The 27,158-nt window shown below is 45.6% G+C and overlaps 1 protein-coding gene across 1 annotated transcript in view; it reads left to right on the top strand.

Moving 5' to 3' along the window:
* The first annotated feature begins 826 nt into the window (after nucleotides 1-826).
* The window catches only part of LOC139578241 (voltage-dependent calcium channel subunit alpha-2/delta-4-like), a 77,642-nt gene continuing 51,310 nt past the window's right edge, over nucleotides 827-27,158 (top strand). Inside the window, exons 1-10 of the mRNA XM_071405588.1 lie at nucleotides 827-2,052; nucleotides 15,399-15,480; nucleotides 16,798-16,914; nucleotides 17,168-17,227; nucleotides 17,512-17,674; nucleotides 17,903-18,034; nucleotides 19,632-19,692; nucleotides 23,000-23,150; nucleotides 23,387-23,461; nucleotides 27,043-27,132. Coding sequence (XP_071261689.1) covers nucleotides 1,601-2,052; nucleotides 15,399-15,480; nucleotides 16,798-16,914; nucleotides 17,168-17,227; nucleotides 17,512-17,674; nucleotides 17,903-18,034; nucleotides 19,632-19,692; nucleotides 23,000-23,150; nucleotides 23,387-23,461; nucleotides 27,043-27,132 — 1,383 coding nt within the window. The 5' untranslated portion in view covers nucleotides 827-1,600. The remainder of the gene's footprint in view (nucleotides 2,053-15,398; nucleotides 15,481-16,797; nucleotides 16,915-17,167; nucleotides 17,228-17,511; nucleotides 17,675-17,902; nucleotides 18,035-19,631; nucleotides 19,693-22,999; nucleotides 23,151-23,386; nucleotides 23,462-27,042; nucleotides 27,133-27,158) is intronic.

A 27,158-nucleotide genomic window follows, 5' to 3' on the forward strand; every position in this document is an offset into this window, starting at 1 on the left:
CTCCCTCCTCTCTACTCCCCTCCCTCCCTCCTCTCTACTCCCTTCCCTCCTCCTCTCTACTCCCCTCCCTCCTCCTCTCTACTCCCCTCCCTCCCTCCTCTCTACTCCCCTCCCTCCTCTCTACTCCCCTCCCTCCCTCCTCTCTACTCCCCTCCCTCCTCCTCTCTACTCCCCTCCCTCCCTCCTCTCTACTCCCCTCCTCCCTCCTCTCTACTCCCCTCCCTCCTCTACTCCCCTCCCTCCTCCTCTCTACTCCCCTCCCTCCCTCCTCTCTACTCCCCTCCCTCCTCTCTACTCCCCTCCCTCCCTCCTCTCTACTCCCCTCCCTCCCTCCTCTCTACTCCCCTCCCTCCCTCCTCTCTACTCCCTTCCCTCCTCCTCTCTACTCCCCTCCCTCCTCCTCTCTACTCCCCTCCCTCCCTCCTCTCTACTCCCCTCCCTCCTCTCTACTCCCCTCCCTCCCTCCTCTCTACTCCCCTCCCTCCTCCTCTCTACTCCCCTCCCTCCTCTCTACTCCCCTCCTCCCTCCTCTCTACTCCCCTCCCTCCTCTACTCCCCTCCCTCCTCCTCTCTACTCCCCTCCCTCCCTCCTCTCTACTCCCCTCCCTCCTCTCTACTCCCCTCCCTCCCTCCTCTCTACTCCCCTCCCTCCCTCCTCTCTACTCCCCTCCTCCCTCCTCTCTACTCCTCTCCCTCCTCTCTACTCCCCTCCCTCCTCCTCTCTAATCCCCTCCCTCCTCCTCTCTACTCCTCTACCTCCCTCATCTCTACTCCCCTACCTCCCTCTATCCACCCCTCCCTTCCTCTCTCTCTCCTATCCCCTTGTCGGTTGGGGTAGGGAGTTTTAATCCAAGTAGATTATGCCCTAAATTGGGTGACTGTCAGAGAAGGCAGCGTCGGCAAATCAATGGCTGCTACATGCGTCCCTCCTGCCTCTATCTCTGGATATTTTTATCTGGCCGTTGATGTTGTCAGTGTGACGGCACGTCTGTCTGGTCTGGTCTCTGCGTAACCTTTTCATCTGTTCTGGGCTACCAGGGACCAGGAGGGGATCCTTCACCGGCAGGACGCATAGGAACTACCGCACTCTAGATCCATGTGAATGACCACTGCATGGTGAACTTCTGATGAATACTTGTTAGAATGTCTTGGTCGTGGTTGATGGACAGGTCACAGTGATCTAAATACTGCCTCTTCATTGTGTCATATTGGAGTGTTTTATAGCTTCTGATCTTCCAACACCAGAAGGCAACAGGAGCAGGTTGTGGTGCTTTAGGATTGTAAAGAGGAGAGGTTGACCTGTGGTTTTGAGAGGATGAGAAAATAAGGAGAGAAAGGGTTGGAGGATGACAGGATCCAGACACCGGATATTCACGCACACTGAGGAGAAGAGCAGTCGGCACACATTCAACACAGTCAAAAAGAACGTCAGAGTCTTCCACTTCCTTTAGCCGACATGAGGAAACTTAACCCTAACCCTGCAGACTCATTGGGATGTTCCTCAACACTTTCCTGAGGCTTGCTGATCCTGAAGTGTGTTGTTGTTGTTTTGTGCTGACTGAGATATTGGAGAGGAGCCATAGCCAGCGGAGCCGTACGGATGTCCTCCTCAGGCGACACAGTGGACCCGAGCAGGATGGGACTACAACCCAGAGCCAGATCAGGTGGAGAAACAAACAGGCTGGGACCCAGAGGAACCCCCACAGGGCTGAGGCTGGGACCCAGAGGAACCCCCACAGGGCTGAGGCTGGGACCCAGAGGGACCCCCACAGGGCTGAGGCTGGGCCCCAGAGGAACCCCCACAGGGCTGAGGCTGGGACCCAGAGGAACCCCCACAGGGCTGAGGCTGGGCCCCAGAGGAACCCCCACAGGGCTGAGGCTGGGACCCAGAGGGACCCCCACAGGGCTGAGGCTGGGACCCAGAGGAACCCCCACAGGGCTGAGGCTGGGACCCAGAGGAACCCCCACAGGGCTGAGGCTGGGTCTGTGGATCCTGTGTTTCAGCTGGTTCTGCTTCACTGCTCAAGCTCAGATGAAGATACCGCCTGAGACGTGAGTAGACCCTTAAAACTATGTAGTACTGCTCACCTCCAACAGTCTCTCCTTTAACGTTTCATATAGCCTACTGATGCTTTGTGTGTCAAATCCAAATAAAATACAATGTTATTTGTCACATCCTTGGTAAACAACAGGTGTAGACTAACAGTGAAATGCTTACTTATAGGCCCTTCCCATCAACGCAGAGAGAGAGAAATTAGAGAAATAACAAGGAATAAATCCACAATGAGTAACGTTACCATGGCTATATACACGGGGTACCAGTACTAAGTTCATGTGTAGGTGTATGAGGAAATTGAGGTAGATACAGTGCACTCGGAAAGTATTCAGACCCCTTGACTTTTTCCACATTTTGTTACGTTACAGCCTTATTCTAAAACGGATTAAATTATATTTTTTCCTCATCAATCTACACACAATATCCCAGATTGATGAGGAAAAAAACAATTTCATCCATTTTAGAATAAGGCTGTAACGTAACAAAATGTGGGAAAAGTAAAGGGGTCTGAATACTTTCCGAAGGCACTGTATGTACATATACTTTAACCCTGTAGGTAGGGGTAAAGTGACTAGGCAACAGGATAGATAGATAATAACCAGTCACAGCAGCGTATGTAATGAGCCAAAAGAGTTTGTGCAAAAAAGGTCAATGCAGATAGTCCGCGTAACTATTGGTTAACTATTTAACTGACTATTTAGCAGTCTTATGGCTTGGGGGTAGAAGCTGTTCAGGGTCCTGTTGGTTCCAGACTTTGTGCATCAGTATTGCTTGCCGTGCGGTAGCAGAGAGAACAGTCTGTGACTTGAGAGGCTGGAGTCTTTGACAATTATTAGGGCCTTCCTCTGACACCGCCTGGTATAGAGATCCTGGATTGCAGGGAACTGGGCCCCAGTGATGTGCTGGGCCGTATGCGCTACCCTCTGTAGCGCCTTGCGGTCGGATGCCGAGCAGTTGCCATACCAGGCGGTGATGCAACCAGGCGGTGATGCAACCAGGCGGTGATGCAACCAGGCGGTGATGCAACCAGGCGGTGATGCTACCAGGCGGTGATGCAACCAGGCGGTGATGCTACCAGGCGGTGATGCTACCAGGCGGTGATGCTACCAGGCGGTGATGCTACCAGGCGGTGATGCAACCAGGCGGTGATGCAACCAGTCAGGATGCTCTACATGGTGCAGCTGTAGAACTTTCTGAGGATCTGAGGGCTCATGCCAAATTTAGAGGCACAAGTGGCACAAGTCTATGCTGAGCAATTCACTCAGATCAGTGGTATTCTCACTATACTATCTCCTATATCTATGTGGTCTGTCGCAATCCTCTAGTTGATGCTGATGGGTCTCCATAGTTTTCTCAGCATCTTGTCACCCTGACTACGGTTCAGCAGCAGTAAAAGAGGATGGATGCAAGTGACTGACTTTCTCACTTCTAACAAATGTAAGTGTTGCTCTTGCAAAATGTTTGAGGATAAAATGTCTGACAGGTCGAATCCAGCCCAGTTATAGATGAGGAGGATTAAACTGTCTGATAAATGGCATATAAGGAGGAGATTGAATCTCTATTCTGATACGTTCTGTCTGATAGACTGCTGACTGGCTGACTGGCTGACTGGCTGACTGGCTGACTGGCTGACTGGCTGACTGGCTGACTGGCTGACTGGCTGACTGGCTGACTGGCTGACTGGCTGACTGGCTGGTGCTTGTTGTTTATCTGCAGTCAGCTGCTGTTCGGTGCGTTTTAAGGCCTGATTACACATTGACCCCGATTCCTCTCTCCTCTCCATCCGTTTCTCTCCCTCTGCTATAATTTAACCCCATCCAACTGTCACCAAAACCACAGCCCTCAAAAAGGTCACATGAGCCTGGGAGATTAATCACGGTTGAGTCCCACACTTTGCCCTCTGCTCTCTGCCCGCTTGGCCCTGTGTCCACATTCATCTCTCATCCCACCACATTAGGGGACAGAGCCAGCCGGCATCCAGGCCAGTCGCACAACATGATTTGATGTGATTGTGACAAAGCCCTGATTTTTTCCCCCTCTTACTTTCAAAATCCAGATTTTCTCCTCTTGTGGAAATCAGCCACTGTTTTACTCAGCTGGAAGAGAACAAACCTCATCATCGGGTCACTTAGTGTGCTGATGTGATGGACTGTTTGTCCAGTGGTTCCTTACATTATATTTCCCATGTGGGAATAGTCTAGACTTGTCTTTGTGGTAAAGTGCATCACTATTTCCCCTAGGCACAATGGGGAGAGCTGGCTGTTCTGTGATTGTCTGGGTTTCTGTAGATTGTATTTGTAGGCTTTTACAGGGCTGGCGCTGGACAAACGCCATATTCTCCTGATCTTACATACATTTAAATACTTGAGTCAAGTCGAAAATCATACTGATTGACCCAGAGCTATCGCGCTCTTCAAAGTTGCCAACAGCTTACCGCCGACAGCTCAAATAAAATAAAATACAATTTTATTTGTCACATGCGCCAAATACAACAGGTGTTGTAGACCTTACCGTGAAATGCTTACTTACAAGCCTTTAACCAACAATGCAGTTTTAAGAAAATAGAGTTAAGAAAATATTTACGAAAATAAACAAAAAAATAAGAAACACAATAAAATAACAATAATGAGGCTCTACTGGTTTTTACACGAGTGTGTCACAGATAGAAGATACTTGACCAGCTACTCTTGAACTGTTTATGTATGAGAATTTGATAACTTTACTAATCTTAGTTCCCATCAGGCAACATTTGGCATAGGACGTCATTGTCTTTTGCACTGAGAATCGTGGTTTTTTTTGTCTACCACCGGAATCCCAGTCAGCGGTGGTCAGTCAGTCAACGGTGGTCAGTCATTCAGCGGTGGCCAGTCATTCAGCAATGGCCAGTCAGTCAGCAGTGGTCAGTCAGTCAGAGGTGGCCAGTCAGTCAGCAGTGGTCAGTCATTCAGAGGTGGTCAGTCAGTCAGCGGTGGCCAGTCAGTCAGCAGTGGTCAGTCAGTCAGCAGTGGTCAGTCATTCAGCAATGGCCAGTCAGTCAGCAGTGGTCAGTCATTCAGCGGTGGTCAGTCATTCAGCGGTGGCCAGTCAGTCAGCAGTGGTCAGTCATTCAGCAATGGCAAGTCAGTCAGCGGTGGTCAGTCATTCAGAGGTGGCCAGTCAGTCAGCGGTGGTCAGTCATTCAGCAATGGCCAGTCAGTCAGCAGTGGTCAGTCATTCAGCGGTGGCCAGTCAGTCAGCAGTGGTCAGTCAGTCAGCAATGGCCAGTCAGTCAGCAGTGGTCAGTCATTCAGCGGTGGCCAGTCAGTCAGCGGTGGTCAGTCAGTCAGCGGTGGTCAGTCATTCAGCGGTGGTCAGTCATTCAGCGGTGGCCAGTCAGTCAGCAGTGGTCAGTCATTCAGCAATGGCCAGTCAGTCAGCGGTGGTCAGTCAGTCAGCGGTGGTCAGTCATTCAGCGGTGGTCAGTCATTCAGCGGTGGTCAGTCATTCAGTGGTGGCCAGTCAGTCAGCGGTGGTCAGTCAATCAGCGGTGGCCAGTCAGTCAGCAATGGCCAGTCAGTCAGCGGTGGTCAGTCATTCAGCGGTGGCCAGTCAGTCAGCAGTGGTCAGTCATTCAGCAATGGCCAGTCAGTCAGCGGTGGTCAGTCAGTCAGCGGTGGTCAGTCATTCAGCGGTGGTCAGTCAGTCAGCAGTGGTCAGTCATTCAGCAATGGCAAGTCAGTCAGCGGTGGTCAGTCATTCAGCGGTGGTCAGTCATTCAGCGGTGGTCAGTCAGTCAGCGGTGGCCAGTCAGTCAGCAGTGGTCAGTCATTCAGCAATGGCCAGTCAGTCAGCAGTGGTCAGTCATTCAGCGGTGGCCAGTCAGTCAGCGGTGGTCAGTCATTCAGCAATGGCCAGTCAGTCAGCAGTGGTCAGTCATTCAGCGGTGGCCAGTCAGTCAGCAGTGGTCAGTCATTCAGCAATGGCCAGTCAGTCAGCAGTGGTCAGTCATTCAGCGGTGGCCAGTCAGTCAGCGGTGGTCAGTCAGTCAGCGGTGGTCAGTCATTCAGCGGTGGTCAGTCATTCAGCGGTGGCCAGTCAGTCAGCAGTGGTCAGTCATTCAGCAATGGCCAGTCAGTCAGCGGTGGTCAGTCAGTCAGCGGTGGTCAGTCATTCAGCGGTGGTCAGTCATTCAGCGGTGGTCAGTCAGTCAGCAGTGGTCAGTCATTCAGCAATGGCAAGTCAGTCAGCGGTGGTCAGTCATTCAGCGGTGGTCAGTCATTCAGCGGTGGTCAGTCAGTCAGCGGTGGTCAGTCATTCAGCAATGGCCAGTCAGTCAGCGGTGGTCAGTCATTCAGCGGTGGCCAGTCAGTCAGCAGTGGTCAGTCATTCAGCAATGGCCAGTCAGTCAACAGTGGTCAGTCATTCAGCGGTGGTCAGTCATTAAGCGGTGGCCAGTCAGTCAGCAGTGGCCAGTCATTCAGCGGTGGCCAGTCAGTCAGCAGTGGCCAGTCAGTCAGCAATGGCCAGTCATTCAGCAATGGCCAGTCAGTCAGCGGTGGTCAGTCAGTCAGCGGTGGTCAGTCATTCAGCGGTGGTCAGTCAGTCAGCAGGAAGTGGTCCAAATGTAAAAGTGCATACGATCAGTTGACCACTGTTATCTGCAAGACACTGCAGGATAACATGTTGGCCGGGCTGGTGGCTGTGATACACACACACACACACACATATATATATATATATATATATATATATATATATATATATATATATATATATATACATATACATACACACACACACACACACACACACACATATATATATATAGTATGTACACATACACACACAGAGGCCCACACAGATGGTCGTGCAGATTGGAGTGTGTAGTCAGAGGAACCTCCTGTGTGTTAACCTGCACCCCGCTGGGTCCATCACCGCCTGAAGCCTCAGCACGACTGTAGTAGTCGGAATGAGCGTTGCTTGATTTGGGAGAGAATGTTAACAATATGTTATATCTTTGGTTAAACAAATCTGCTTTGATATTGCTCACACAGCCAGACACACACACACAGATGCACACAAACGCACAGTCACACACACAAATGAATACACAACACTGCTGTGTAACGGCAATGTGCAGTGTGTATGTGTCCCGCTGGGACCCTTTAAGCCCATCAGTTGATCCTATATCTAATCCTATATCTGATCCTATATACAGCATTATCCTGAGCTGAGCCATAGTGCCATAATCCTGACTGTGTCTGTTTGGGCTCTATAGCCTGCAGGCTGCACCACCTGCAGCTCCCAGCCCACTTTGTAGTGACGGAATATTTATCATATGTATATTATATACCGTATATACCTCCTCTGTAGCCCGTGATAAGACTATGCAATTATCCTATTCAAATGTTTATCTGACTCCATAAAGATAATTCAAATATGTAAGCAAGCATTAGGCAATGAGTTGACGCTGACTAGCTAGAATTGGTCTGTGAGTGGAATACTGAAGGCAGATATTTAATAACATTGTAAAATGAATAAAATCAAATACAAGGCATGAAGCTTAAATTACAAAACATTAACAAGCATTACATAGAGATTACCAAGATTACTCTACGCATGATCAGAGATGGAGAAAGAGAGAGAGAAGTCCTAGCCCGAAAGGACATGCTCCAAGAGTCCCTGGGGTGGAGAGAGAGAGAGAAAGACAGACAGTGTAGGTATCTCACCAGCACAGGTCAGGAACAAAGAAGAGAGAGTCATGGAGGGGGTCAGAGAGAGATGGAGGAGAGAGAGAAAGTGATTAGTGATTGATTTTCAGTGGATGCTGGCAGCATTTGTTTCACAACTGAACCTAGACTGACCCAGACCCAGGCTCTCCTGAAGTATGCATGCCGTGGCCTTGGTAGTGAATAGGTAAAAGCAGTGATGAGTTGTTGACCAATAGCATTACTGTTGAGTTAACCTCCAATCAAATATCAGACCTACGGGATGTAAAGATGACAGAACCTCTTCATCACAGAGGTGTGACAGAATGTGTGTTGGTGAGATAATGCAGCATTCCTAAGACAACACAAAGGCATCCCTGCATACAGTTAATAAGAGTCACTTCGGGGGATGGGCCGCCCCACAGGTTCCTACAACACCGAGCTCCTAGCCCAGGCTGCACAGATCCAGTCTGCTCTAATGTCTGACTGCTGGCCTTCATATTCTAACGAGATCAAGCTAGCTCTCCCAGCCCAGCCCAACTTCTAACTCCTCTGCCAGTCTGTCCCAGTCTGCTGGCTCCAGTGCCCCAGGGCCCTGTTAGGCCAGAAGGGGCCATCTAGTTTATCCACTACACAATGCCAGTTTCATGGCCAAGTCATATTGACAAAGTTGTTGTGAAGAATGTCTTTTATAAAAAATGTGTTTTACGTTTTTTACACGAAGATAAACTGTACTAGTTGTTCAGGCTCTGGTCTTGTTCCATGCTGATTACTGTCCTGTATAATGGTCAGGTGCAGCAAAGAAACACAAGATGGCGCCGGAGAAGATGGCCGACGTTTTACGTGCCCCAAGCCGATTGTGTTTTTTTGTTTGCTTATTTGCGTTGTTTGTAACTTATTTTTGTACTTATTTTGTACATAATGTTGCCGCTATCGTCTCTTATGACCGAAAATAACTTCGAGACATCAGGACTGCGATTACTCACCACGGACTAGCAGAATCCTCTTTTTCTTTTCACGACTCTGACGAGCCCAACGTGAAGGATACGCTGCTTCCTCTGGAACAGGCCCAGATCCCCGTGATCTGCGTGAAGAGGAGGCGGAGAAAGAGGGGTCGAAGGTCCGGCTGCTATCTGAGAATTCACAGGCGATCGAATAAACCCCCACTTCCCTCCATTCTGCTAGCAAACGTGCAATCTTTGGACAATAAAATCGTTGAGTTACGAGGAAGATTAAACTACCAACGGGACATTTAAAACTATAATATCTTATGTTTCACCGAGTCGTGGTTGAACGACAACAACATCAACATACAGCTGGCTGGTTATACGATGTATCAGCAGGATAGAACAGCGGCGTCTGGTAAGACAAGGGGCAGCGGTCAACAGCTGCTGCACGATATCTAAGGCTGTCTCGAGCTATTGCTCGCCTGAGCTAGAGAATCTCATGACAAGCTGTAGACCACACTACCTACCGAGAGAGTTTTAATCTGTATTCTTTGTAGCTGTTTACATACCAACACAGTCAGAGGCTGGCACTAAGACAGCAGTGAATGAGCTGTATTCCGCCATAAGCAAACAAGAAAACGCTCACCCAGAGGCGACGCTCCTACTAGCCGGGGACTTTAATGCAGGGAAACTTAAACCTGTTTAACCAAATTTCTATCAGCATGTTAAATGTGCAACCAGAGGGAAAATAACTCTGGGCCACCTATACTCCACACATAGAAAAGCATACAAAGCTCTCCCACACCCTCCATTTGGCAGATCTGACCATAATTCTATCCTCCTGATACCTGCTTACAAGCAAAAAATTAAAGCAGAAAGCACCAGTGACTTGATCAATAAAAAAGTCAGATGAAGCAGATGCTAAGCTACATGACTGTTTTGCTAGCACAGAGTGGAATATGTTCCGGGATTCCTCCGATGGCATTGAGGAGTACACCACATCAGTCATTGGCTTCATCAATAAGTGCATCTTTGACATCGTCCCCACAGTGACCGTACGTACATACCCCAACCAGAAGCCATGGATTACAGGCAGCATCCGCACTGAGCTAAAGGCTAGAGCTGCCACTTTCAAGGAGCGGGACTCTAACCCGGAAGCTTATAAGAAATCACGCTATGCCCTCCGACGAACCATCAAACAGGCAAGGCATCAATACAGGACTAAGATCGAATTTTACTACACCGTCTCTGACGCTTGTCGGATGTGGCAGGGCTTGGGGAACACGGTGGATGTGGCAGGGCTTGGGGAACACAACAAGGGGAACACAGTGACACGAGCCTACCAGACGAGCTAAACGTCTATGCTCGCTTCAAGGCAAGTAACACTGAAGCATGCATGAGAAGACCAGCTGTTCCGGAAGACTGTGTGATCACGCTCTCCGCATGTGAGTAAGACCTTTAAACGGGTCAACATTCACAAGGCCGCAGGTCCAGATGGATTACCAGGACGTGTACTGCGAGCATGCGCTGACCAACTGGCAAGTGTCTTCACTGACATTTTCAACCTCTCCCTGTACGAGTCTGTAATACCAACATGTTTTAAGCAGTTCACCATAGTTCCTGTGCCCAAGAACATTAAGGTAACCTGCCTAAACGACTACCGACCCGTAGCACTCATGTCTGTATCCATGAAGTGCCTTGAAAGTCTGGTCAGGGCTCACATCAACACCATCATCCCAGAAACCCTAGACCACTCCAATTTGCATACCGCCCCAACAGATCCACAGATGATGCAATCTCCATTGCACTCCACAATGCCCTTTCCCACCTGGACAAAAGGAACACCTATGTGAGAATGCTATTCATTGACTACAGCTCAGCATTCAACACCATAGTGCCCTCAAAGCTCAATAAGCTAAGGACCCTGGGACTAAACACCTCCCTCTGCAACTGGATCCTGGACTTCCTGACGGGCTCCCCCAGGTGGTAAGGGTAGGTAACAACACATTCGCCACGCTGATCCTCAACACAGGGGCCCCTCAGGGGTGCGTGCTCAGTCCCCTCCTGTACTCCCTGTTCACTCATGACTGCACGGCCTGGCACGACTCCAACACCATCATTACATTTACCGATGACACAACAGTGGTAGGCTTGATCACCGACAACAACGAGACAGCCTATAGGGAGTAGGTCAGAGACCTGGCTATGTGGTGCCAGGACAACAACCTCTCCCTCAACTTGATCAAGACAAAGGAGATGATTGTGGACTTGATCGGGTCACCTTGGGGTCATGATAGGTGCTGCACCAAATTATTGATGTATTTTAATAATTGATTTTGCTTATGTTGTATTAATAGAAGGGGAAGGGCTATAAGACCCCTCCCCCACTACATTTATATGGTCCTGGACTACAGATTAGCAATATATATATATGCATTATAAGGTTTAATATTGTTCCACAGTTCTTTTCTAGTCTCTGCTTCTATAAGAAACGGTCTGAGAGATGTATGAGTTATTGCAGTCAACACAGGGTGTCTGTGAGAAAGCGCCTCAAGGCTAAAAGAGATTCATAGACACAGAACCCTGCAAGGGATTGAAAGAGATAAGAGACAAGTCAGACATACCACTGTAAGCCACACGGGAGTGGAAAATTACTGTTGAGCCCTTTGAAAACACTGGACTATTGTTCTCTCCTGCAAGTTTGTATAACTGTATATGCATGGACTTGGTCTCATGAGTAGAAGGTGTTAGGGGTTACATCACTAAGGGTTGATTACAAGCATATTAAAGCAACTTGGACCTTTCCTATTTTGCAGAACTTACTCGGAAACGTGCGTGCTATGTTCCCGTTGTCAACTTCTGGCTGCAATTGCATTAATAAAGGTTTGATTGATTTACTTAAAGATATTGTCTGATTGCTGATTTCACCAATAGCCAATGATTGACAAGGAACAAGGAACCTACCCCAACAGACTACAGGAAAAAGAGGACAGAGCATGCCCCCATTCTCATTGATGGGGCTGCAGTGGAGCAGGTTGAGAGCTTCAAGTTCTTTGGTGTACACATCAGAAACAAATTAACATGGTCCAAGCATACCAAGACAGTCGTGAAGAGAAAACCTATTCCTCCCCAGGAGACTGAAAATATTTGGCATGGGTCCTCAGAAGGTTCTACAGCTGCACCATCGAGAGCATCCTGACTGGTTGCATCACTGCCTGGTATGGCAACTGCTCAGCCTCCGACCGCAAGGCACTGCAGAGGGTAGTGCGAACGGCCCAGTACATCACTGGGGCCAAGTTAACCTGCCATCCAGGACCTCTATACCAGGCGGTGTCAGAGGAAGGCCCTAAAAATTGTCAAGGACTCCAGCCACCCTAGTCATAGGGTCATAGCTATTCTCTCTGCTACCGCACGGCAAGCGGTACCGGACCGCCAAGTCCAGGTCCAAGAGGCTTCTAAACAGCTTCTACCCCCAAGCCATAAGACTCCTGAACATCTAGTCAAAGGGCTACCCAGACTATTTGCAGTGCCCCCTCCACCCCCTTTTTACACCAGTGCTTCTCTCTGTTGTCATCTATGCATAGTCACTTTAATAACTCTACCTACATGTTTATACTACCTCAAATAACCGGTGCCCCCGCACATTGACTCTGTATCGGTACCCCCCTGTATATAGTCTCGCTATTGTTATTTCACTGCTGCTCTTTAATTACTTGTTACTTTTATCTCTTGTTCTTATCAGTATTTTTTAAGACTGCATTGTTGGTTAGAGGCTCGTAAGTAAGCATTTCATTGTAAGGTGTAGACACATGCGCCGAATACCTGTTGTATTCAGCTCATGTGACTAATAAAATGTGATTTGATTTGAAATACCTAGAAAAGCTGCAGCTGGCTGAAAACAAAGCAGCAATTCTTGCACTTAACTGCACACACAGAACTAACTTCAACAACATGCATATTCCTTCATGGTTGAGGGTTAAAGAGAAATGGACTACTTCTCTTCTAGTCTTGTTTAGAAACATGTGTGTGTTGAAAACCACTTGTATAATCTATTTGCATACACTTCAAACAGGCATACCCAGATATACATACCCCACCAGACATGCCACTTTGGGTTTCTTCACGGTACCCACACCAAAAACAGATTGAATGCTTTGCTCAGTTATGTATAGAGCCATGTCATCGTGGAATGCTCTACCACAGATAAACAGAGAAGAAACATCCTGTATCACAGCGTCTCTCCTCTCTGTAAAGCTCTAATTTAACTCTACTGTATATAAGAATATGAATATATATATATATGTGTGTGTGAATAGTGTGTAAATAGTATTTTTTGTTGTCTCTTGCTGTCTTTTCAATATATAACTTTTATTTATATTTTGTCTTTTGAATTTAACGTATTATCTTATGTTGCTCTTGTCTTGAACTGTTCTGTACTTTGTAATGTATGTGTATGTTTTATGTGGACCCCAGGAAGAGTAGCTGCCGCATGTGCCTAATGGGAATCCTAATGAACTTAACCTCTAAAGCTGCTCCTGTTCATCACTAAGCTTTATACTATACAGTAGTTAGGCCTTGACTCCAATTCCAATGGTACAGTACCTGCCATTGCACCCATGTCCTATACTTCTTTACCTTGTATTATCATTTACTGATGCTATTGTGTGGTTTCCAATACAGGTTACCACTGAGGCCTGAATTGAAGTGATAACGATAAATTTTAACAACGTGCACCACAGTTTTTATTATTATCCTTTAAACTACTACTACTCGTTTATAGTTGTAGCCATCAATTGTACCATTGACTATCACCCATTTTAGCAAATTATTTCACTTCAAACTTCACATTTCTCTAGTATAGGCTACTTTTGTAATAAGCGATATCAGCAAAATGCCTGCGATAAGTGATCGGCAATGATGGTGTTGATCATTTTCAGTTTGTCATCCCAGCTCTAGTATGCAGTTCATGGATAATATTCATCTACCTGTACAGTGCATTCAGAAAGTGTTCAGACCACTTCCCTTTTTCCACATGTTACGTTACAGCCTTGTTCTAAAATGGATGAGGATTTTTTCAATTTATACCAATCTACACACAATACCCCATAATGACAAAGTGGAAACAGGTTTTTTGAAATTTGCAAATATATTAAAAATAAAAACAGAAATACCTTATTTACATAAGTATTCAGACCCTTTGCTATGAGACTCGAAATTGAGCTCAGGTGCATCCTGTTTCCATTTATCATCCTTGAGATGTTTCTACAACTTCATTAGAGTCCACCTGTGGTAAATTCAATTGATTGGACATGATTTGGAAAGGCACACACCTGTCTATATAAGGTCCCACAGTTGACAGCGCATGTCAGAGCAAAAACCAAGCCATGATGTTGAAGGAATTGTCCGTAGAGCTCCGAGACAGGATTGTGTTGAGGCACAGATCTGCGGAAGGGTACCAAAAAATATCTGCAGAATTGAAGGTCCCCAAGAACACAGTGGCCTCTATCATTCTTAAATGGAAGAAGTTTGGATCGAGGGAAATATGAACAGAGCAAAGTACAGAGAGATCCTTGATGAAAACCTGCTCCAGAGCATTCAGGACCTCAGACTGGGGCGAAGGTTCACCTTCCAACAGGACAACGACCCTAACCACACAGCCAAGACAAAGCAGGAGTGGCTTTGGGGCTTCTTAGTGTCCTTGAGTGGCCCAGCCAGAGCCCGGACTTCAACCCGATCGAACATCTCTGGAGAGACCTAAATATAACTGTGCAGCGACGCTCTCCATCCAACCTGACAGAGCTTGAGAGGATCTGCAGAGAGGAATGGGACAAACTCCCCAAATACAGGTGTGACAAGCTTGTAGCGTCATACCCAAGAAGACTTGAGGCTGTAATTGCTGCCAAAGGTGCTTCCACAAGGTACTGAGTAAAGCGTCTGAATACTTATGTAAATGTGATATTTCAGTTTTTTTATTTTGTTATACATTTGCAAAGATTTCTAAAGATCTGTTTTTGCTTTGTCATTACAGGGTATTGTGTGTAGAATGATGAAGGGAAAAACAATGTATTCAATTTTAGAATAATGCTGTAACGTAACAAAGTGTGGAAAAAGTCAAGGGGTCTGAATATTATCCTAATTCAGTTCCATCCTGTTTAATGGAGTGCCGCATTGCATTATGGATTTCACATCATTATTGTAGTAGACTGAACCCTGTTAAATTTATGAGTGACAGTAATACAATGGCTTCTGTAGCATCCTTCATAAAGGTACATGGTACGAGCAGACATTCCTACCTCAGGATTCTACACAACATCCTGACAAAAGAGCAACAAAGAGTTCTAAAGCAATCTCAGATGAGGTTATGAGGAGCAAACCAATAACGTTCCACAGCATTCTATTTCATTTCAGTACAACACAATTTCTCTGTCTGTCTGTTGATATACAGAGAGGTGCCTTAAAACCCCATCATGTGCTTAAAGGACACCTGGAACTTTCTACTGTCTATTTGGATTAATAAACATTTTGTTATTACGGTTGTGATATTCATGGACTTTTTTGGCACATGGATCCTGTCTGGGTTTTGAACGCCATGTAGACAGCAAGGCCAAAAAATCTTGGTAATTATATTCTGTCATGGACGGGATGATAGATTATCTAGTAACCCTCATCACCAATCTCTCTCTCTCTCTCGCTCTGTGTCTGTTTCAGAGTCCAGTTTTGGGCTAATATCCTTTCAGTGCAACTACGCGAGACTACCACAAGATACTCTGGAGCTAACATTCTACAAAAGGTAAAATATGTGGCTTTTTGTTAGACAAACTACAATCACAATTTGCACATAGTCTTTTCACCGAAAGACGAACCACTCATTATTTCCCATTTCCATCTGAGATGCTCCATAGCGTTACACTGATGACCATCCGCCCCATTCGTTCCTTGTCTCACCACGTGTCTTAACCTCCTGTGGCGCCCCATATTCTCCTCTATCACCACCTGCTACCTGTAATCTCATTATGTCCACCAAGTCAGTGAGTGTGATGTTGGTGCCAGAGCCAGGTGTTCACACTCTATCTAAAGGGCTTCCTCACCCCTTAGGTTGCATTGGTCAGATCAGGTCAGGGAGAGACTTGGCACAGCTAGTGGCCCCGGGCAGCAGACAGAGACACACAGGCCACAGGGCAGCTAGGCTACTAACAGGATCAGGAACACTTTACCATAATGATCATCAGGATGTTATGTCCTGTACTTGTTTCATATAGTAATGTTCCAATCCTGTTTTAAGAATGTTTGTTTGTTTTCTTTGTCTCTACACTAATTATTCCATTACTATGACTACTATTTAATGGTATGCTGATGTAGTCTATGTTACATGTCTACCTCAATATCTGATATAATGATGACCATTGTGGACTCATCCCACTGGGAAACAACTGGTTCAATCAACGTTGTTTCCACCCCCAAAAATCTATGTGATGACATTGAATCAACGTGGGAAATTAATTGGATTTGCAAAAAGTAATCAACGTAAGGGTATTTTCAATTTTTTTCCACACAACTTTTAACATATTTTGTTGATTTCACATTGAATTCACATTAGTTGACAACTCAACCAAATCTAAATAAAAACTAGACGTTGAACTGAAACTGAAGCCTGTGAATTGCCTGAGTAAAAACACCGGTATCCAGCATGGTTGAACTCTCTCCCCACCAGAGCTATTCACACAAGACTGCTCTATTAACCTCAGTATACACCGTAGGAAGCCTTCAGCCTTCAGTATATGGGTTGCTTGGATTAATTGGGATTAGTGAGTGACTTAATCGAGTAATTAAGACTTAAAATTAAACTAAATCCAGAGGACTCCGCTGGCTTTGTTTGGACTCCCGCCCTCTACTTATTCACAGGTACCTCAAATGGCTTGAACTAATGGCTCACACTTAACTTATCTCGATCAATCAGCTCTAAGAGAAAAAATGATACATGTAGTTTGACAATAAAACATTAGCTTTATTTTATTTCCTGTACAAAAATGGAAAGCAGATGATCGAAGGCATTGTATTAATCATAGTAGAAGGCGTTGTTGAATATCCCCTCCCATGCTCTTTACAGAAACTCAAAGATGTGGAGTCCATTATTAAGATAGTGGACATCGATGGGAGAGATCAAGTGAGGGACTTTGCAGAGGACATGGAGAGAATGCTGGGGTCCAAGATGAAGTCAGTTAAGGTGAGTACAGAGGTCAGAGGTCAGAGGTCTCTCTCAGGCCAAGGGTTTTTTTCTTCTTACTTTTAACTAAGACAACCTAAAACACATTAGATTACCTTGCGGACCAGGTTTGGCCATCGGGCCGCCAGTTGATGTCGCCTGCTACAGCATACCATCTTTGAGTTACCACCCACAGAACTGTTACCGTGTGTGTTGTGGTTAGGCTGGCGATTTAAGAAACGTCTTTAAATAAATATCTTTATTTTCTCCTTAGAGGTTGGCTGAGTCTGCGGAGGATGCAGATTTGTACCACGACTTCAACAAAACGCTAGAGGTTTGTCATTCTATCTGTCTGTGGGAATATGAGATCTCAGATTTATCAAAGTACTGCTAATATGATTATCACAAACCTTTGCCACAGTACCACAATAGAGAAAATGAAATGCCTAACTATCATGCACATTTTGATGACCACAAAAACACACTATACCATGAGCAGAAGCCTTTTTCAGATAAAATATAGGCTGTACACTTCTAATGTTACTCGACTTACAACAATTCTCCAATGATAGTTTATGAATCTAACTTTTCCACCGTTCCACTGCTGGCCTTCTCCAGTTTGACTACTATAACTCCATGCTGGTGAACACAGCAGATGAAGATGGTAACTTCGTAGAGCTGGGTGGTGAGTTTCCTCTGGAGAAGAATGAGCATTTCAACAACCTGCCAGTCAACACAATGCAGAGTGACGTACAGGTTCCAACCAACGTCTACAACAAAGGTGTGTGTGATGAAGTTCAAACAATAATTGTTTTCAGGCCCTTGGGTCCAGATCCTAACTTATCTATGCATGAAATACAGATTTTGAATTCAATGAGAGATTAGCATGAAAATTGGGTTAGGTGTGGCTTAGTCATTCTTTAAAGTGAAACAGGTGACAGTTACTATATGTGATGTCACACTTTCCATCCCACTAATTTGCTGCTCTCTCTTTCTCCTCTGTGGAAAGATGCCTACATCCTCAATGGAATCTACTGGTCGGAGGCTCTGAATGACGTGTTCATGAACAACTTCCAGAAAGACCCCACCCTCACCTGGCAGTACTTTGGCAGCTCCTCAGGATTCTTCAGAATCTACCCTGGTAAAAGACCTGAGGAAACTGGTGGGATGAGCTATAGAAGGACAGGCTCATTGTATTGGCTGGAATGGAATAATTGGAATGGTATCAAACACATCAAACATATGAAAGCCACGTTTGACTCCGTTCCATTCATTCCATTCCAGGCATTACAATGAGCCTGTCCTCCTATAGCTCCTTCCACCATCCTCCACTGTAAAGGGCGGCGGGTAGCCTAGTGGGTAGAGCATTGGGCCAGTAACCGAAAGGTTGCTAGATCAAATCCCTGAGCTGACAAGGTAAAAATCTGTTGTTTTGCCCCTGAACAAGTCAGTTAACGTACTGTTCCTAGGCTGTCATTGTAAATAAGAATTTGTTCTTAACTGACATGCCTAGATATAAATAAAAGGACTAAGCAAAGAACTATCATGTTTGGAGCCCTCAGTCAGCTCCATACAACTGATAGCAGCACAGAATAGTGTATTGAAAAGTGTGGTTAATAAGGGATAATCACGATGGGCTATGCCTTCTCTGGAAGATAATGCATGATGTGGAACGTGTGTTCCACGATTCCTTAGCGTTGTGGAACTAACCTTTCACAGAGTTGCGTCATTTTCCAGAGAATACATAGAGCCCTGAGTTGATTATTCCTTTCATACTATGGCTATAAATTAACATATTTACCCCTAGAAATGTATTAATTTGCCAGTAGAAATGTGACAAGTTTACTAGATAGCTACAGTAGTTACTATGATAACCAAGAAAACAGACTTGCTAGCTTAGCTAACCAAACCATCATCCTAGCTTGCGATTTTGAAAATCTAATTCAACAATACCAATAATGTTTTCATTTCGGGTTTTGCTTTCAAAAGGAGGACAAACATAGAACATGTAAGAATGAACTTCATAGTCATTCAATTACACCATGCGTTATAGGGAAATAATGCACGCTCTAGAATGCCCTTCAAGCCAATCAAAAACGAGTATTCAACAGTGCTATGGTATAATAGTGTATAAATCCAGAGTATAGCGTAACAGAAAATATAGCAAAGCAAAACAAAAAGCATACTATCAAAAAGAAACCATAGAATACCATCTGTTTTACGATGTCAACTGTATTTGTTTTTACCCCCAATTGGTAGTTACAGTCTTGTCCCATCACTGCAACTCCCGTACGGACTCGGGAGAGGCGAAGGTCGAGAGCCGTGCATCCTCCAAAACATTACCCTGCCAAGCCGCACTGTTCGCTTAACCCAGGAAGCCAGCCGCACCAATGTGTTGGAGGAAACACCATACAACTGGAAACCATGCCAGCATGCATGCGCCCGGCCTGCCACAGGAGTTGCTAGAGCGCGATGGGACAAGGACATCCCAGCCGGCCAAACCCTACCCTAACGACGCTGGGACAATTGTGCACCACCTCATGGGTCTCCCGGTCGCGGCCGGCTGCAACAGAGCCTGGGATCGAACCCGGGTCTGTAGTGACGCCTCATGCAGTGCTTTAGAACGCTATGCCACTCGGGAGGCTGTAAGATGTCGACTTCAATATAATGTTGTAGGATTTTAATGGATGCCATGATGTTTACTCACTGTAGAGATGGTGTGACTATTTTTTATACAGGTATCAAATGGACTCCAGATTCGAATGGTGTGGCTGCGTTTGACTGCAGGAACCGTAACTGGTAAGCTATTAGTAAATCTACTAGTAGCCTCTGGGTGGCATCGACCTTGACCAGAGTAAGACACTTCCTGGTATCATGATAAGGGGAGGAGCTAGACACTAAGACATCAATCAATCAAATTTATTTATATCATATTATTTATATTATTTACATCAGCTGATGTCACAAAGTGCTGTACAGAAACCCAGCCTAAAACCTCAAACAGCAAGCAATGCAGGTGTAGAAGCACGGTGGCTAGGAAAACTCCCTAGAAAGGCCAGAACCTAGGAAGAAACCTAGAGAGGAACCAGGCTATGAGGGGTGGCCAGTCCTCTTCTGGCTGTGCCGGGTGGAGATTATAACAGAACATGGCCAAGATGTTCAAATGTTCATAGATGACCAGCAGGCTCAGATAATAATAATCACAGTGGTTGTAGATGGTGCAACAGGTCAGCACCTCAGGAGTAGATGTCAGTTGGCTTTTCATAGCCGATCATTCAGAGTATCTCTACCGCTCCTGCTGTCTCTAGAGAGTCATTAGTCCAGGTATTCCTGAGAGAGAGAGATTAAAGTCATGTGACCTCATATACCTTAAGACTGTATAGGCTTATGTGACATCTATACGCAAGCTTTTATCTATTTTAGTGGTGTCATTTATTTACTTTTTGGCTTTTTAAATTGAACAAAACATCACTACAGCATTCCCCCTACTTTACTTTACTTAGCCAGTGGTAAGAGAGTGTGTAGTGCCATGGATATGTTGCTCTAGTGTGGTAGGTCCTAGGACTTGGCCATGTATTGCACCCACACGACACTTGAGCTGGCAGTTTAAGGAATGGGATGGAAACTGTGATTATCAACCCTGCTCCAACAACAAGTACCATGATATAATTACTGACAACTGAGAGTCAGGACCTTGATTTACCGTCGTATGCAGTCCAGTATGAGTCTCCAATCACTGCTGTTAGGCGGTGGGGTCTCCCTAGGCCCGAGGGAGGATATCCTCTTAACTGGCCAATCAGTAGCATTTCCAGCTTCCAGGTATTCAACAAGCCATGTTGATGAGCTTTGGGTAGTATATGGATGCCCTACCTACAGTGGGGAGAACAAGTATTTGATACACTGCCGATTTTGCAGGTTTTCCTACTTACAAAGCATGTAGAGGTCTGTAATTTTTATCATAGGTACACTTCAACTGTGAGAGACGGAATCTAAAACAAAAATCCAGAAAATCACATTGTATGATTTTTAAATAATTAATTTGCATTTTATTGCATGACATAAGTATTTGATCACCTACCAACCAGTAAGAATTCCGGCTCTCACAGACCTGTTAGTTTTTCTTTAAGAAGCCCTCCTGTTCTCCACTCATTACCTGTATTAACTGCACCTGTTTGAACTCGTTACCTGTATAAAAGACACCCGTCCACACACTCAATCAAACAGATTCCAACCTCTCCACAATGGCCAAGACCAGAGAGCTGTGTAAGGACATCAGGGATAAAATTGTAGACCTGCACAAGGCTGGGATGGGCTACAGGACAATAGGCAAGCAGCTTGGTGAGAAGGAAACAACTGTTGGCGCAATTATTAGAAAATGGAAGAAGTTCAAGATGACGGTCAATCACCCTCGGTCTGGGGCTCCATGCAAGATTTCACCTCGTGGGGCATCAATGATCATGAGGAAGGTGAGGGATCAGCCCAGAACTACACGGCAGGACCTGGTAAATGACCTGAAGAGAGCTGGGACCACAGTCTCAAAGAAAACCATTAGTAACACACTATGCCGTCATGGATTAAAATCCTGCAGCGCACGCAAGGTCCCCCTGCTTAAGCCAGTGCATGTCCAGGCCTGTCTGAAGTTTGCCAATGACCATCTGGATGATCCAGAGGAGGAATGGGAGAAGGTCATGTGGTCTGATGAGACAAAAATAGAGCTTTTTGGTCTAACTCCACTCGCCGTGTTTGGAGGAAGAAGAAGTATGAGTACAACCCCAAGAACACCATCCCAACCGTGAAGCATGGAGGTGGAAACATCATTCTTTGGGGATGCTTTTCTGCAAAGGGGACAGGACGACTGTACCGTATTGAGGGGAGGATGGATGGGGCCATGTATCGCGAGATCTTGGCCAACAACCTCCTTCCCTCAGTAAGAGCATTGAAGATGGGTCGTGGCTGGGTCTTCCAGCATGACAACGACACAAAGCACACAGCCATGGCAACTAAGGAGTGGCTCCGTAAGAAGCATCTCAAGGTCCTGGAGTGGCCTAGCCAGTCTCCAGACCTGAACCCAATAGAAAATCTTTGGAGGGAGCTGAAACTCCGTATTGCCCAGCGACAGCCCCGAAACCTGAAGGATCTGGAGAAGATCTGTAGGGAGGAGTGGGCCAAAATCCCTGCTGCAGTGTGTGCAAACCTAGTCAAGAACTACAGGAAACGTATGATCTCTGTAATTGCAAACAAAGGTTTCTGTACCAAATATTAAGTTCTGCTTTTCTGATGTATCAAATACTTATGTCATGCAATAAAATGCAAATTAATTACTTAAAAATCATACAATGTGATTTTCTGGATTTTTGTTTTAGATTCCGTCTCTCATAGTTGAAGTGTACCTATGATAAAAATTACAGACCTCTACACGCTTTGTAAGTAGGAAAACCTGCAAAATCGGCAGTGTATCAAATACTTGTTCTCCCCACTGTATCTCTCCACTCAGTTAGAGAGTATCCTGGGACCTGGGCTGCCCCTGACTTTCAGATTAGTGGCAAGGATAGCACCCAAGGCTCGGAACACAGCAACACAGCAACACAGAAAGACACAGACAGGCCAGGCCAGGACAGTCTGATCTGATCCCCTAGAAATACTTTAAGCTGCTCCTTAAGTGGTTAACCAACAGCTCAATACCCAGGTCAGTGGGGTTCACATGGATGCCATATGTCCCTATTTATAAACATCTAGATACAAAAAATACCAAAAAGGTGTGTGTGTGTGTGTGCATTTACATTTGTCATGTTTTGAAACTAAGTTGATAGGGAGGGACACTGTGGTTGGGATGTTATACAGTGCCGTATGCTGTAGGCCTACACCGCTTTTTTAATTGAATGTGGATCGTTATGTCAAGGGGTTGAGATTTATATGGGGAACGTTTTTTCATGAAGCAGCATGAGAAAGTGAGAGAACCGTTGACTGGGGCCTCCATCCTATGGTCCTGCGATGCACCGTGCTCTACCCTGGACCACACAAGCCTCAAGTACAGTAGAGGTAGAGAATCCTCACATAGTATGGTAACACTATGGTGTAACCCTATCTCTCTCCCCCTGTCCCCCAGGTATATCCAGGCTGCCACCTCACCAAAGGACATTATTATCGTGGTGGACATCAGTGGCAGTATGAAGGGTCTGAAGATGACCATCGCCAAGCACACCATCAACACCATCCTGGACACACTGGGGGAGAACGACTTTGTCAACGTCATCGCTGTGAGTCAACCCTCCTCCTGCCACTAAGCACCAATGGAACAACACATCTCAAACATAGGGTTTTGTGATTCCCATGTGTTGAAATGTGGTGTTCAGTTGGTGTTCAGTTGACTAAGCCATCCCCATTACATTATCACACCTTCACACATTACCTGTTACACCACTACACTGTTACATCACAACAGTGTTACACTGTTGACAGGACTACAGCCCTGCCTTGTCTTTTCTCCCCACAGTACACTGACTACGTGCGCTACGTAGAGCCATGCTTCAAAGGCACCCTGGTGCAGGCTGACTTGGACAACCGCGAGGTAAGTCCATTATCTTCCTCAGGTAATCTGTGACCACTAAGCCACAGACCTCTTACCTCTCAGCAGGGCTCTAGCAACTCAAAGTGTTCTGTTATGACATTACACCCCTGTGGAGGTGGAGCGTGAAGGGCCACCTTGGCTGTCAGTCATGCTGCTAAGCTAAGTGTGGAGAAGTTGGCTCCACCTGTTGGCCTAGTTCCTACTTCATGCATTGGCCCAGTGTGGATCAGAGAGCAGGCCAGGTCAGCCGTCATTCACAACCATCAGCCTACTGTGGAGAGGGACTGTAATGGAGTGTGACTGACAGGGATGGAATCATTTTTAAAATATGTATACTATAATATGTAGAACACAAATGTATTTATATGATATTTTTACCTTTATTTAACTAGGCAAGTCAGAATGACAGATTTTTACCTTGTCAGCTCGGGGATTTGATCTTGCAACCTTTCGGTTACTAGTCCAACACTCTAACCACTAGGCTACCTGCCGCCCCAATATAGAAATGTAATGTATGCATAAAATGTATTGATAAGTAAGTCAATATGATTTTAGCTCGCAAAATGTGTACGTAGACTACATGTATGTTTGTCAGGCAGTGCAATGTGTGAGAGATAACATCCTGAAAACCAGGGCTTGTCAGGCAGTGCAATGTGCGAGAGATAACATCCTGAAAACCAGGGCTTGTCAGGCAGTGCAATGTGTGAGAGATAACATCCTGAAAACCAGGGCTTGTCAGGCAGTGCAATGTGCGAGAGATAACATCCTGAAAACCAGGGCTTGTCAGGCAGTGCAATGTGTGAGAGATAACATCCTGAAAACCAGGGCTTGTCAGGCAGTGCAATGTGTGAGAGATAACATCCTGAAAACCAGGGCTTGTCAGGCAGTGCAATGTGTGAGAGATAACATCCTGAAAACCAGGGCTTGTCAGGCAGTGCAATGTGTGAGAGATAACATCCTGAAAACCAGGGCTTGTCAGGCAGTGCAATGTGTGAGAGATAACATCCTGAAAACCAGGGCTTGTCAGGCAGTGCAATGTGCGAGAGATAACATCCTGAAAACCAGGGCTTGTCAGGCAGTGCAATGTGTGAGAGATAACATCCTGAAAACCAGGGCTTGTCAGGCAGTGCAATGTGCGAGAGATAACATCCTGAAAACCAGGGCTTGTCAGGCAGTGCAATGTGTGAGAGATAACATCCTGAAAACCAGGGCTTGTCAGGCAGTGCAATGTGTGAGAGATAACATCCTGAAAACCAGGGCTTGTCAGGCAGTGCAATGTGCGAGAGATAACATCCTGAAAACCAGGGCTTGTCAGGCAGTGCAATGTGTGAGAGATAACATCCTGAAAACCAGGGCTTGTCAGGCAGTGCAATGTGCGAGAGATAACATCCTGAAAACCAGGGCTTGTCAGGCAGTGCAATGTGCGAGAGATAACATCCTGAAAACCAGGGCTTGTCAGGCAGTGCAATGTGTGAGAGATAACATCCTGAAAACCAGGGCTTGTCAGGCAGTGCAATGTGCGAGAGATAACATCCTGAAAACCAGGGCTTGTCAGGCAGTGCAATGTGTGAGAGATAACATCCTGAAAACCAGGGCTTGTCAGGCAGTGCAATGTGCGAGAGATAACATCCTGAAAACCAGGGCTTGTCAGGCAGTGCAATGTGCGAGAGATAACATCCTGAAAACCAGGGCTTGTCAGGCAGTGCAATGTGCGAGAGATAACATCCTGAAAACCAGGGCTTGGGACCTTATAATTTTCCAATAATTTCATTCTGAAAAATAATCACTGTTTAGTTTGTTACGTTCCACTGTTCCAAACAAGGAAAATAAAGTTCTGAACCGTTTCGATACCAAAAAGAACGAAACGATTTATGTCATTCCTTTCTGTTCCTTTTCAAACCTCAAAATTCTAAATTTATTGACCAATCAGTGCGGATAGAGCAGCTTGCTATGGAGCGGGCAAGCTATTTACATGCGTTAGACAGACAAGTGTAAGGCGCAAGGTGGGGAGAGAGTGAGAGAGGGTGGAGGAGGAGGCTTGGCTTGAAACGCTGGGCATCTTGTTGTTATGACCTGCCTTGTCTGAATTAGGCCCACATAATTATACCCACAGAGGAGCGGCTTCTATGAAGGAACTTTGAATGTCTTTGAACTTCAGACAGTGAAATGTGATAACTGTAGTATCCTTAAATACACTCTTAGAAAAAAATATGCTCTCTTGAACCTAAAAGGGTTCATTGGCTGTCCCCATAGGAGAACCCTTTGAATAACCCTTTTTGGTTCCAGGTTTAACAATTTTGGGTTCCAAGTAGAACCCTTTCCACAGAGGGTTCTACATGGAACCCAAAAGGGTTCTACCTGGAACCAAAAAGGGTTCTCCTATGGCAACAACTGAAGAACCCTATTGGAACCCTTTTTTCTAGCATTGAAAAAAACATTCTCCCTAATTTCTGAATCACGCTTGTAACTTCAGTAGCTACAGTAGACTATGCTTCGGGAGGAGGGGCAGATACCTTACACATGCACACACACTGGCAAAGAGGGCTTTGCATTCACGCTTTGTTGCATTTTTGGAAAAAAAATGCCCAAAACATAAATTCATGTTATTAACCGGTTTCCATGCTTTTAAAATAACGGTTTTGTTCTGGAACAGTATAGATCACTTTTGTTCTGATTCTGTTCCTCAAAAATGTTCAATATTTTCTGGTTTTCGGTTCTGTTCCTTGAACCGGTTCCAACACCGGGTGAAAAGTGATGTTAAATCAGTCAATCAATCGCTCTGTCCATATACTGTACCATAGCAGTAATCAGTCAACTAAATGATGGCTGGGTAGGCAGACTGACTGACTGACAGGCAGGTAAGTGGGTAGTTAGGTAGACAGGGAGGGAGGGAGGCAAGCATACTGGCCGGTAAACTTTGCGCTGGGTGATTTATGAGCAGAGCTACTAATGTTTTCCTGTTTGGTTTTATCCACCTGGCATCTGCTCCTACAGTATATCCTACAACCAGATCCTCTCGCAAACATTCTGTATGCCTCTGGCACCAAGATGGGTATAACCCCAGGAATGAGGTTCACACTCTGGTTACCCTTAGAACCTAGAGTACTCTCTTTGTTAAGGTAATTCATGCCTGTGTAGTTGCCAGGTGTATTAAGTAAACAAACTTGGAACATTACACACTTTTTTGTATTATAGTTTTCAATCAATCAAATACCATTGGAATAGTGTGTTAAATACAATTGTCACAAATAGCTTTATAGCCAGCAACCAGAGACTGCAACCAGGTCAGAGAGGCCATGAAAAACTCTCTTGGTATCCAGTCAACTGGACTGGTGTATTTGACCTTACACTGTCATGTCCTGTGCTAGGCTGTGCTGTGCTGCATTTTTGTAATTAAAACATATATATAATAACTTTATTTAACCAGGTAGGCCAGTTGAGAACAAGTTCTCATTTACAACTGCGGTTGTATTTACAATGGTGTTTGTTCTTCACTGGTTGCCCTTTTCCCCTCTCTCTCTCTCTCTCTCTCTTCCTCTCTTCCTCTCTTCCTCTCTTCCTCTCTCCCTCTCTCTCTCTAGCATTTTAAGGTGCTAGTGGATGAGCTTCATGTGAAGGGAGAGGGAAAAGTTGCAAAGGCCATGAAAGAATCCTTCAAAATCCTGAACGAGGTTTGCTTCCAACACACACACACAAC

Source organism: Salvelinus alpinus, chromosome 6 (genome assembly GCF_045679555.1).
Source record: "Salvelinus alpinus chromosome 6, SLU_Salpinus.1, whole genome shotgun sequence".
Taxonomy (NCBI): Eukaryota; Metazoa; Chordata; class Actinopteri; order Salmoniformes; family Salmonidae; genus Salvelinus; species Salvelinus alpinus.